Raw genomic sequence first — 13,673 nt, 5'->3', positions numbered from 1 at the left:
ATTAGGCAATTTGACAGGTAGAAGTAGCTGCTGTACTTCACAGGAGACAAAACAATAATAAAAAAAAAAATCCTGTCTACATTTCTTGTCTAACAGGCCTGTCGACTTACTTTGCCTGCTTTTGGGGAGATGCCGCTTATATGCACCCCTGAATCTATAACAGGGTTCTGTACATATCTGAACATACTAAGGAAGTTATTTTTCTTGAAATGAAGTGTATATTATATGGAGTATAACTCAGGCACTCAGCGGGCTGATGTAGTTCAAAGTAGCAGCTGGAGACAGCACAAGTGAACAGATTCTCATCTTCACATCCTACCCTCTTCAAATAAAGGAGAAGCACAATTTCACGGTCACACTATCTACAGGTAGGTATGGTGATAGTAATTAAGTACGCAAAAGGAAACAGGGAAACTAATTTATTAACTACTCTCAAAGGACAAGCTTTCACTGGTGAAAAAGAACAAGGGAGAAGAGAACATTCCTTAGCTAATTTCAATTCATATATTTTTTTCATATACATATATTTTCAAATACATATATTTTTAAATTGTCAACAATCCTTACCTCAAGGACCAGGACAGCAACCATGTCATTATAACAAAAACCTGGCTTGTGCTTTGATACTAGGAAATGTGTTGAATACACTCAGAGACAGCCACCAACCGCAGAAGAGACTGTGTTATGGAGATACTGCCAACCATTATGTTGCAAATTATTTAATTTTTATTGTCTAAAATAGTCTATTAGAAATGTGGGAAGAAAATATGGTTCCTTTTATTATTTCTCACTGGTTGGCCAAGTGTGACTCTCCTAACTCTCTCCCTTTCTCACCCCCAACAGCACCACAGAACTCTCAGACAACAGGACTCTGCATAGTCTCAGGAACAGTGTTCTTAAATACTTTACACATGATCTGCAAAAGTTCGTTGTATAGCTTCAAAACATTTAGAGATTTATTTTTACTGATGGCCACCAAAGGACAAAAAATTTTTTAAAAATTCAGATAAATTGATGACTACACCGATTTCAAATGGTGGCATCTGTTTGGAAAATGTTTATATCCTCTAGAATACATTAACTTGGTCATGCTACTAGGTGATTCACCTCACTCCAACTGTTAGCTTGACAAAAAGTTAGTCCTAGAGGGTGAAGGGATAATTGGGTTTTTTGAAGTTTGTTTTGGTTTAAATCTCAGTCTTTAAATACAAGAAAGCACTAGGTCAAGACAACCTTTGATCTTACATCCCATAACAACCAAATCATTTAGGTTAATCCTCCACTGGCTATCCATTCTTGTTCACCTTATAGTACCACTAACTTCTTTCAAGAAATCACAAGACTCATATCAAAGATGGTCTTCAAGTATAAACATGGACTCACAAATTTATAAAAGTGATAGTAACCACAAACTCCAAAACAGCACATTTTTGTAGCTACTAGTCTTACAGGAATCTAAACTCTGACTTGACTTCCTATGAAAGATTCTAAGCCTTTTTTTCAACCATAGTAATTCAAACCTTCACCTTTCTCTTTTTATTACTGTTAAGTAAAAACATTGTATACCCTACAAAATGTTCTGATTTTAATCACCTCAATATACCTAATATTCCCACCCAGTTAATCAGAAGTAGAATAAGATTTTCCTCAGCTGCTGCGACAAACATATTACCCTCTTACTTGAACAGCTCTGTGAATGTTTTCCTGACAATATAAAAATTAGCCTTCTAACTGTCATTTTCAATTTCTGACAAAGAACTTCTTACAGTCTCAGGTATCTTGCCACGTACATGTTCTCTCACCTCACTGTCCCCACTAAACAAATGACACCTGCTTTTCTATCTGTGCACTTATATATCCCTTGTGTTGTCTCTTTCTTCTGGACCGCCTTCCTACCCCAGCCACAGACAGAACACCTTGGCTGTTCAAGAACAGAAACCAGAACTACCAACACAGACAGAAATGAGAGCTCTGAATGGAGATGATGAAGAGGAGCTCTACTCTTAAGTCTTTCAGTCATATGTACCATGGTTTCATGCAAATGTTTTCACCTGTTTGTACTTTTTTTTCCTCTTCCATATCTTTAATATTATCCTCAAAGCATGGGTAATTTTAAAATTTATCTTGTCTAAGGACAATGATACGTTCCTTACAAAGCAGTTTACAAACCTCAGTTGTAATGTGCTATGTCAACTCTAAGTCCCGTATTGTGAAAAAATTCCAATATTAATGCCATGTGTTTTGATAGAATTTCTATTCTAACAAGATTGAAATTACGATCTTCTCTTCAGAGTGGAAAAGTCTGAACACAAATTCTAACATTGTCCTTTGTTGGCTAATTCACCAAACTTCATTTAGATCAGGAGAAAATTTATTTAGCTAGTGCATAACATTTGTTGAGAACAGGAAGAAAATAAAATAAATTACGAACAACATTTTGCAAAGGGGTAGGACATGCTGCTGATCTTGGACCCATATTACCAAAAAAATCTTGGTAACATGGATTAAAACAATTACTGAATCAGTTTCAAGTAATGCTCCGAGTACAGCATGTACTCCCAATACTGCTGTCTGTGTAGAGGGTCAAAACCAAATTGTTATTTATAAAGCTGCTGGTTTCTGATTTTAGTGAAAAAGGGATTTGATGTGAGTAGGTGGAAAAAACACTATTTTTGTGGCCATATTCTTTTCTTACTACTATTGCTTACCTTCAGCCCTGTTTCCACGGCAAAATTTTTCACAGTTGAGATCACACACACAGAGAAATACACCAAACCCAAGACTATTCAAATCATCTAGAAACATTTTAGTGAAACAACTTAAGAAGTGAAACTCTAGCTCAAACACCTTCTAATGACAGTTACCTCCCTGTGTGTATGAGATGCATATAAAACATAAGCACTAGCAATCGCCATTTAATTTGCTCCAACCCCAGGAATTAATAAAAACCATACATAGGGTTAAAGAAATCCTGGCCAAATGTTTTTGAATATGGCATCGCGCTCAGCATTCAAACTGCTGTGTATTTGCCTGTGTTCCAGAACTGTTCTACGAGGTGACCCCAAATTGCTGTTCATCCTGAGAATGAAACCCAGTCTCTCAGAACAGTCTCTCCGCATTCTGATAGCTTCACGTTAAGAATGAAGCATTGCATTCGTATGATACACCACTGGTATACCGTCAACTCATCTTACGCATTTTTGGCTCTCTCCTGGAGCACAAACAAGGCCAACTCTCCAGTCTAACTAGTAAGCCTGACAGGGGCACTAAGAAAATCACAAATACTAGGACTATTCAGTTGCACAGCCTCCTGTGACCACCCATTCCACTATATCAGCTACCCAGTGACCCATAGCTAATGATACTCATTGGAGGAAGTTTAACACTGTATTCATGCTGATAAAAGAATTAGCCTTCTTTCCTCAGTATGGCAGAGAAGCAGAACTCCTTCCCATGCCTCAAAATAATATTTTACAGTCTTAGGCACATACAGAGATTAAGATCAGGTACCAGATTGCTCCATGCAGTTATGCAGTGCTGTAAATTAAGGAAGCAGAAATATATAAAACCAAGCATCCAATCTTTTTTATATTTGAAGCTACATACCCAAATCATCGTGTGACTGAGTTACAAAAGCACACCTGAGACATGGGACAGCTGGGAGAGGGGAAGGACCTGAGCTCCAGAAGTACTTCAAATATGGAGGGTAACTGGCTGGATGGACCTGGGGTGAGCATACAGCTGGGTGACCTGCAATGCCAGCCTTGGGAGCCTTCACTGCCCCTGTACCTCTCCTGCTTGCCAAAGAGACTACACACAGCAGCTCTCCACTGACTCAGACATCGTAGTGACTGGCTTCAGCATGACAGGCCGACTATTGAAGCTACTTGGAATGACTCACAAGCAGCCAAGGTATCACAGGTACTTCCAAAACACCAGTTACTATTCTAATAATTCTGGACTTGAAAAATGCCTTATGCTTCCTGTTTGGAAAACGGTAACTATAATTTATTGACAAGAGTTAATATTCATTCACATCAAAGAGAAACGATCCAGACAAATAATAAACATAGGAGTGTCACATCCTACCAATTGCTACAATCTAACCACACATCATACCAAGACTTGTTATCTACCCCTACTGGAATGAATCTCACATTGGTGAGAAAACTGCTGCAACATGATGATCTGAACCAGTTGCTGCAAAGAATTCGGAACAACGGAAAAGGAACTCTAATTACTGTCCATCATGATGCAGAGGAGATACACTGCGTCTTAGAGTGAAGAAGGATGGAGAACACCACTGGTGGGACACTTTATTTGGATGGTCACCGACTGCAACAGGAATTTTCAACAAGATGCTGCACCCTGTTGTAATTTTACTAATACTAATACCATATTGTGATGTATTTTAACAGCTACCTTGTCCGTTAAACTTTGAATTATGATGAAACGTCCCCACAAGATATATATGTCCTCGATAATCCTCACCACAAGAACGCATGTGACACACCCAATACATCCCAAATCTCGTGGAGCTTGAGCGCAAAGCTTGAGTGACTATAGTCACAGGGTGGATTATGTGGAATAATTGCTGGAGGTGACTTAGAAATTAAACTCATGCTTTTAGAAAAGGTACAGCATTGAAGAAGATTGTGGGTGAAGCTTGCAGGGTGATAACGTGAGGAATCCATTCCATGGAAGTTCCCTAGTAACTTTAGATGTCGGCAATGCCAGGAAAACTTGGCGCACTGACTCCAAGAGGAGTTGTCCAGAGGGTGGAGCAGTGTGGAGGCATCGCGGCCAGGCTCTGTGACAAATGGGAACTCGAGGTACCATGGAGCTGGTGCGCTGCATATTTGCTACCCTGGGCCAACACTCCGTCACACTTTTGACAAAATGTTGTCTTTTTGGTGAACTTTGCTCATTATAATATCATTATAATACCAAAATACACCTCCATCCAAAAAGCTACCCGCCTCTAAGGTGCAACCACCCCTCACTGGGCATTCGCCCTGAATTTCTTCTAGTCTATGCTTTTAGAAGTAAAGCAAGGAAATTTTACACCAATCATAATAAAGGTATGTATGACTAGAGTCACTCAAGCCCCACCTAAAAGATAAAAAAATAGTATAAAATGTGTGAAGAGAAAGAGGGTATTAGGGAAGATACTACCATCGCATACCACTCTGACTGCTGGGACCAGTCGACAGGCTGAGCCTCTCTTCCCCCCACTGGGACACCTTTGGGTAAGACTGGAAACCTCCTTAGAGTCACTTTAAATCCCTAACGTATTAGAGTTGCTTTGCTTCATATTAGAGTCGCTTCATATTTGCTTAGCATACTTGTAGCCTAGCAGTGTACTCATATCTTTGGTATTTGTGTGTGTCTTGTAACCAGCAATCTTATCTCTGGTAATCCAAAGAACCTGTGTATCTGTTGCTTTAATAAATTGCACTATTCAGTAATCTAGCCATGATCATTCTCATTGAACAAGACCAGCCTGGGCATCTGCCAAATTAGTTACCAACAACAAATACTCTGATGAGTGGTTACTTCTACAGTCCTCAGAAAATAAACCGTTGACCAAGTCTGAGACTAAGACTGGACTTAGCCGCACCTAGGCTCCTCTCGGAGGAGTTCAGAAAGCAAGGGGGTCCTGTCTGAACCCCATGACTCAACGGTAGGGTCTTTCCCTAGCCACTCCACAGGCTTCTACCATTAATGCAACAAGGAGCAATATAACAATTTCCTCCTTTTTCTGCTCCTTCCTCTTCTTCCACCCAAACTGAATGTTCCACAGAGTAGTTAAGTATTCTTCATTAGTTTATCGGGTCAAAGCTACTTTCCATAGGGACACTACTGCTCTTCCTGATCCTTCTGATTCTTACCTGACTGCGTACCATACTATGTAAGTTAGAACTCATGTGACACTTTTTTTTTTTTTTTAAGAAAGCCTACCTCTGTGGTGGTCCCGATGTCAGCAGAGGGGCTGTATGTGCTGGTATCTGGTGGAGCGGTACCAACACTACTTTTAACTGGAGAACTAGGAGGAGCAGGTCCTGTCATGGTTTCAGTATAGACAGAAGATTGATACAGAATTCCTCTCCTCTGAATTTTATTCCAAACTTTACTTGTGATCTCAGCGAGTTCATACAGAAGCTGCACCTAAAAGAAACAAAAAAATGCCTTTTTAAAGATGAACCTTTCCTTAATGAGGTAAAGGAAAATCATCAAAGTCCTCCACTGAGGCTTAGAATGTAGCAGAACTGAACTTCTCACCATTTGTAATGTTCTGATTAGCAACTACATTGCAATTAAGATAAATAACATCAGTTACACTATAATGATTTTGATAAAAATAATCTGCTTTTTCTAAATACATAGCACGTAGCTCATGAAAACATAACCAATAACATGGTCTTGTGAAACTTTTACTCTATATAAATTTTAACTATTAAACAAAGGTATTTTATGGTATATTTTGTATGTATAGATACTGCTTCTAGAGAAAGGCAAACATAGAAACTTCATGAAATATTAACAATGCAAAAATATTAATTTAAATGGTATTAAAATAATGATCCCACACAGCATATGAAGCAGTTCTATATTTTAGGAAGAATATCCAGTATCAAACTCAATAGTCTCCTGGCATATATCATTCCAATATTCAGAAACACACTGTTTAACTTGCACATTGTTTGACTCAGTTCTAAGATATTTACATAATTTTTTGTAAATAAGCATTAATCAAGGAATTTGTATGACAACATACTGCAATATAGTGTATAAAACAAGCTCAGAGAAAACTGCAAACAATACATAAGCAGACCCACAGCTGGATACCATACCCAACTTGCCATTATAAAAAATGGAAATTCTCATATTTATAAGAACTTTAAGCCTCAGGACATATCTACTCTATGAAGCTGGCTTCTTATGTGGGCAGAACAGATGCAGAAAAACACTGTTGTCAATCTACATTTGATATAAAACAGTACTTGATTTTGTGCGTGAGAGTGTGTGATGAAGTTTCAAAGTACATGCTACGGTCCTTTCTTAAGAGGTGAAGTGCTGGAATTTTATAAAAACCTTCTTAATTCATGTTGGATTTTCTTTTGAAGTTTCAAGGCTTACACCGAACAGGTCATACACTCTTTTGACAGAATTCTTCCTTAAAGGAGATAAGCTTCTCAGTACTGTTTTTGTCTTCACATACAGAGCAAGCTACAAACAATAACTCTGGCTGTGGCAAAAAGTTCTTTTAGTTATGCTTTAAAATATTTTGTGTCCATCGCACTCTCATATGCACTGGTAGCTTTTAAATTACTAATTAAAAATTCCTAAGTTTTCCTGAGTCTTTTCCATGCAATGCAGGAAGATCAACTAATAATGTCCATCTGATTGACTGAGTAATATAACTTTAACTGGTGTTGACACATTGCTGGCAAAAGAGCCTCTAGAAAATTAACAGGATACAGGCATATATCCAAATCATACATGCTTGCAACCTCTCCTCCCACAAAATATTTTTTGGTCAAGAAATGAAAGGATAATTTAAGCTTATGAACGTCTTAATGAAACAGGGCTTCCAGAAATTTAATTATGCTACTGTTAATAAAGGCACAAAATAACAAAAAAGAAGGAATGATGCAACTTCTGTGTTTGTACATACATGCTCATACACAAGGTAAAGAGGTTTATCATCAGCTATCTAACACTGAGGAGTTTAAATTTTATTGGGATTGCAACAGTCAATTATTAAAGCTAATAATTACTTATGTTATCAGCGAGATTTTTTAAAAATTGCTCAGGCTGGAATCTTTGCAGCCACTCTGAACCAGTGGCTATTTCAGACAGCAGTGGCCATCTCTCTGAACATCGCCAGCAACCAGACCCTAATACTCCACCCTGCTCTGAAACCAGTGACAAAACAACAAGTTCACCAAGAAAAAGGCACACTTTGGTTAGAGGGAAATTATTTTAATGGAGATATGTTAAAAAGTAGAAAAAAACAAAAAAGCCTTGCAACAAAACCTCATTAAAACAAAAAAATGCGGCATGGGTCTATATGTAAATAAAATTTTAAAACTTGGGTAAAGAGGTAAAGTTATGTCTTTGATTATTTTTAATACACTTAATTTTATTCCATTGGTTGTTACTCGTTAAAATGGAAGGATTTCTACTCCTCTTGTTGGTTGCACTTTTTCACGTAAGAAGTCTTGATATTTTGAAAATCCATTTGTGATTATATTAGAAGATCTAATGGAAGTGTAAGACCCCTCTCCTTTATAAGTAATTTTGACCATTACTAAAAAGAATTATTATGTATTAACTGTTATCTCCATTCAAGAGGAGAAAAATGTATGACAAAAATAGGAATAACTGCCAGTGTTTGTTTAGAAAAGTTTCCCTCTCTCACTGCTTCCACTCCCTCCCCAGCAAAACCACACATAACTCAGTAAGACCCCACTGACTGTTTGGCAAAATCTGTAAAGTTCAATATGTTACAGCATTTTATACTTAAAAAATAACACATTACTACAAAACTGAAAACTACACCAAAAGGCTATATCCTGGCATTTTTGCACACTGGAAGTATCTATTGACTTTAAAGGGATACAACCATCAGAACATGGTTTCATATTAAATCACAGGAGTCATATAGTAAAATACTTCACCTTTGCTACCATTTAACAAATTCACTACGTATCACCTACTTTAAGGCTGTCATCTATAGACAAAATACTGCCTGTCTTTCTGAAGAATCAAATTTCATAGTTACTCTACTGTGAATTTATAACTATCAAATGTTATTTATGTAATTGTATTTCCCATCTTCTGTTCTTGAACATCTGGTTATAGAAGACTGATTTTTTTTTTCCCCCCTTTTGCGTAAGTAAAGCAGAAAGAACATGGAAGTCAGATGTGAGGGAAAAAGTATAGCTCAAGAACCTTCAATAAACTCAAATAATTCATCCACATCTTTCTGGTCATTACAATATTTCAATAAATAAATCTCATCACAGTGTACAAGGATATCCATTAAGACAAAAATATTTGGTCTGATATTCCACTGTACAACTCCATTTTAACTTTTCACTGTATTTGTAAGATGATTTACATGAAGCTTACAATTCAAATTTTTTAGTGCAAATATTTTCTTACAGATTTCAAAACAAATTATTTGATCACACTTTGGTAGGAAAGCTTGAAAATGTGTTTTACTTACTCCATTATTCTTTTCAATGTGCAACTCAAATTTAGGTAAGGCTTCCACTTATAACAATGCCATTCTGTTTGTAAGTGAACATTATTAATGCATTACATATATTAACTATGAGTTTTACATTACATATATTAACTATGAGTTTTACATTACATATACATTTATATTACATATATTATCCATGATACATTAGGAGGCTTAAAAAACAAAACAAAACAAAACAAAAAACCAGTTGATCACACAACTTGCTGGAATTTCACTGAGACTGTACTAATCAAATGTAGCAAACTATTTTGCTACATGAACATCTCAAAAATATTTACCAATTCTCTGAATAGATGCAATATCAAGATGAATTTTGTACAGTTCTGTGAAAATTAATATAGAATAAGGCAGGTTTCTGTAGGTTGTGAAATTATTGCATATGAATTCATTAAAAGTTATGGAAATACCACAAAGTTGCAAGGTAATGCTTTCAGAAGTCTTTAAACATAAAATGCAAAATCATCAGCAAAATTGTAATTTTGTCCTTTTCTATTTATATGTTTATAACACAGTGACAGCCCTTTATATGTGCAAACACAGCTGTCACACATCTTTACAAGTCTGAGCAGACCTTGTTGAGGCTGCTCAATTTTAAATTTTAATTGCCATGTCCAGTGCACAATCCCTCTCTACCAGCCCTCCTCCTAGTGAGTGTGAGCTCATCCAGTACAGAAGACAATGGCGTATAGCAAATGAGTCAGAAATAACTTGGATGGAAGGCAGTGAATGGGGCAGGAGACCACACATTGAGGATAAAGTAAATATGTAGTTTAAAACACTTGTTTCATTCATAGAATGTGGAATGAGGCAAGGGAAAAATTGCATGCGACTGAGAAACATATCGTAATGAGTACACACAAGGGATAACATTAAAATTACACCAACCACCTTCGCTTTAGTATTCCCAGATTTAGGCAATAGGTCCATAAATTGTTACAAATGTGATGTCCTGTCTATCAGATCAAAATTATAATACTTGGTGTTCTTTCCTTTTCTTTCTATTAAATGAAGAAATAAACAGTCCATTTTGTCCATGACATCCTTTGAAAAAAATCATACATGTGGCTAAAACATTGGAGCAGACAGAGCCCTGCTCAGACCCCAGCAGATTTGCAGCTCCCAAGAACAAATGTGTTCTCTCCAGCACCACTGGAAATGTTGCAACTGTCAGGAAAGTGTTATTCAAACTGCAGTAAAGATTACTCAAAATTTTGCATAGCAAACCTACTCTGTTTGGAACTACAGCAAACTTGATCCAGGTCAGTAAAATACAGGGTACATTTTCTAAAGATCTAGCAACATCTTTGCCTTTTAATAAACATAAATGAGGTGGTAACTTTTGTTTACACACATCCATCTGGGTTTTTTTCCTTTAATAAAGGATACAATTATATGCCTAAAAATGTTTTATGTTTGAATAAGTGTTAGTTCTACAAAAATATGGTAAAAAATTACATTAAACCATTTCAATATATGAATCCATAGTGACAGCAGAACAGCACTATAGCATTTAATGGTACATCTGCAATTCATTTCACTCTATCAGCCAAAAGATGCATTTACACTATAGCTATTACATTTTTGAGAAGAGTTTAAATTACAAAACTTGAGAGAGCTTCAAAGCAAATCTTAATCTAAGCACCTTGATCTCGATGGCCCAGTTAAAAAAAATTAAGACAGAAGAGACCCTCTTCAACAAAATGCAGATCAATTGTATTTAAATAGAGTTATTTTTAATTTCCTTCCATAAATCAATTAAATATACCAACCTGGGGGTTGGAGCATTTTATTTCAAGGGACTCAAGGTCGACATGGAGGCAGACAACAAATGAGTGTCTGGATTCTGGCCCCGAAGCAAGCAGTTTCTGTGAAGTAACAGCTAAAGTAGAAGTACAGCCCATTGGTTCCACTAAATTAAGTGTCATCTGTTGTCCAAGAAGAGTATATATACTGAAATGATGCACACTAATAGTCCACGGAAAAGCATCACCTAATGATTAAAAAGAAGGGAAAACAGATAAATAATTGCATAATAATATCTAGGCTACTATTTTCCCAAAACTCAGTAAAGGCTATATCCTCAAGCCCCTTAGAAGTCAGCAAGCGCAATCAGCTACCATTAAATTGATCCCAAACTCCCACAAATGTAATTCAACAATCAATTCCATTCTATACTCCTATATGAAATCTAAACAACCGCAATAAATTTTTTACAACTTTAAAAAAATTGAAATCCCTTGAGAATTTTAACCTCAAACTGTGAAAAAAACCTGTACAACATAGTCTCTAAAGAACATTCTTTTTGCTTTATATGATTTAAGTTACACGATTACTGAGAAGTATCCTGAAACCACCCCCTACTTATTTCAGCATATGGATGGCAGAGGCAGTTCCTTACATCATATACTTGTACTTGTTCACAGTTTTTAATACTAAAAGGAGAATTATCTTTCTTCCAAAAATTTACAGCTTGCATCTCAACAGTGGTGCCATGGAGTAACGCCTAGCCCAATGCAGTGCTCAGGTAAGCGTGACCTTGATCACAGTGCCGCTCCTTCCACTGCCTCCACTTAACCTCCTAGGAACAGCATGATGATGGATTTTGTAAAAACAAATTACTACAGACAAACAGGGAGCACAATTTCTTATGTTTAGTAGGGAGCCTACCCAGAAAAATGCCTGGCAGCCCACCATGAATCATTATCAAGAATAATCGGTGAGGGAATTGGCAGCGTCCAGCCAGTGTCAGCATCTCCCCACGGGAGACAGTCTTTCATGAACTTCCCCAATGTGGGCCCTTCCCATGGGCTGCAATTCTTCAAGAACTACTCCAGCATGGGTCCCTTCCACAGGGTGCAGTCCTTCAGGAACAGACATGGGTCCCCTACAGGGTCACAGGTCCTGCCAGGAGCCTGCTTCAGTGCAGGCTTCCCACAGGGTCACAGCCTCCTTCAGGACTCATCTACCTGCTGTGGCGTGGAGTCCTCCATGGACTGCAGGTGGATATCTGCTCCACCGTGAAACTCCATGGGCTGCAGGGGGACAGCCGCCCTGACCATGGTCCTCACCACAGGCTACAGGGGACTCTGCTCTGGCACCTGGAGCACCTCCTGCCCCTCCTTCTCCACTGACCTTGGTATTTGCAGGGTGGTTCCTCTCACATATTCTCACTCCTCTCTCCAGCTGCTGTTGCACAGCAGTTTTTTCCCCCTTCCCAAATAAGTTATCACAGAGGCACTACCACCATTGCTGACTGGCTCAGCCTTAGTCTGTCTTGGAGCTGGCTGGAACTGGCTCTGTTGGGCATGGGGAAAGCTTCTGGCATCTTCTCAGCAAAGCCACCCCTGCAGTCCTCCCTGCTACCAAAACCTTGCCATGTAAACCCAATACAATCCCACATATGATAACTGGGTCCTGGAGAAAGAATTTAGGCTCTGCAAGAGACACTTATCCAAAACCCAAAGAATGCTCAACAGAAGTGAGGAAAATGACACAATGAAAGATACATGGGTAATACTCATTTTAGTTAAAAAAAATATGGATTTTTGTTCTTTAGAAAGAACAAGGGCATAACAATTATTGCAGGTTTGGGGTTTTTTTCTCCCCTCTAAAGAAAGTCTTCACCATTCCATTTACCAGATTTTCTGCTGGGGAAGTTGAGCCTTCTTGTCCCCCCACTTGAATGACAAAGTCTGTGCCCAGCATGTGAATTTTCAATCCGCCAAGAGAAACTGCCTGCCCCAATTCAAAGCAATATAAAAGTGGCTGGATGCAGTCTCACATCCAAACACAGCAGGCTGATGAGCACCCACAAACCTCAGCCTGGGCTAAAAGTCTTTACCTTTGTACAGAGCACATTTACCTGGAGGAGGAGGAGAAGGAGAAAAGTTCTCCTTCCTATATCAAAATTCAGAAAATTATTTGGTATGAGGTTTTATTTTTCGGGATTTGGGCCTGGAGTCATGGCTAAGAAGAGTCCAAATTAATCTAACACCCCAGAAAGATGGGAGCCAGTCTTGAGATTCAGACTACAAGATGGCAGACAAATACAAACGTACACTGGGATGGGCTTTTGGAATCTCACAAGGCAATAAAGAATTCAAACCAATGCATTTGAACAATATACAAGAGAACATGTTTGCTGCCTGGTGTGGCCTGTGGTCAACAGCGTCTTGCTGAGAAATCACATTCCTAAGAAATAGCACAACTTAAGTGTTAACTGTGATTATTTAAAAGAAACTTTAGAAAAGTTTTGAAATTAAAATAAAGTTGGATCCAAACATCTTTTTGACAATATTACTTTAATAAGAGTTCTATTGTTTCTTCCACAAGTGGCACCAGCAATAAATTTATATGGTCAGGAGTATGTATCAGGAGAGTCTGTGTGTCTCATCCT

General features: G+C 37.9%; 1 protein-coding gene across 5 annotated transcripts in view; it reads right to left on the bottom strand.

Moving 5' to 3' along the window:
• The window catches only part of VPS13B (vacuolar protein sorting 13 homolog B), a 486,846-nt gene that overhangs the window by 214,381 nt on the left and 258,792 nt on the right, over nucleotides 1-13,673 (bottom strand). For all 5 annotated transcript variants that reach the window (XM_075085497.1, XM_075085494.1, XM_075085496.1 and 2 more), the window contains exons 24-25: nucleotides 11,047-11,267; nucleotides 5,962-6,168 (exon numbers count right to left, since the gene is read on the bottom strand). In XM_075085497.1, coding sequence (XP_074941598.1) covers nucleotides 5,962-6,168; nucleotides 11,047-11,267 — 428 coding nt within the window. The remainder of the gene's footprint in view (nucleotides 1-5,961; nucleotides 6,169-11,046; nucleotides 11,268-13,673) is intronic.

The sequence above is a fragment of the Phalacrocorax aristotelis genome, chromosome 2 (assembly GCF_949628215.1).
Source record: "Phalacrocorax aristotelis chromosome 2, bGulAri2.1, whole genome shotgun sequence".
Taxonomy (NCBI): Eukaryota; Metazoa; Chordata; class Aves; order Suliformes; family Phalacrocoracidae; genus Phalacrocorax; species Phalacrocorax aristotelis.
The sequence above is the reverse complement of the archived record's forward strand: the minus strand, read 5'-3'. Positions and strand labels throughout refer to the sequence as shown.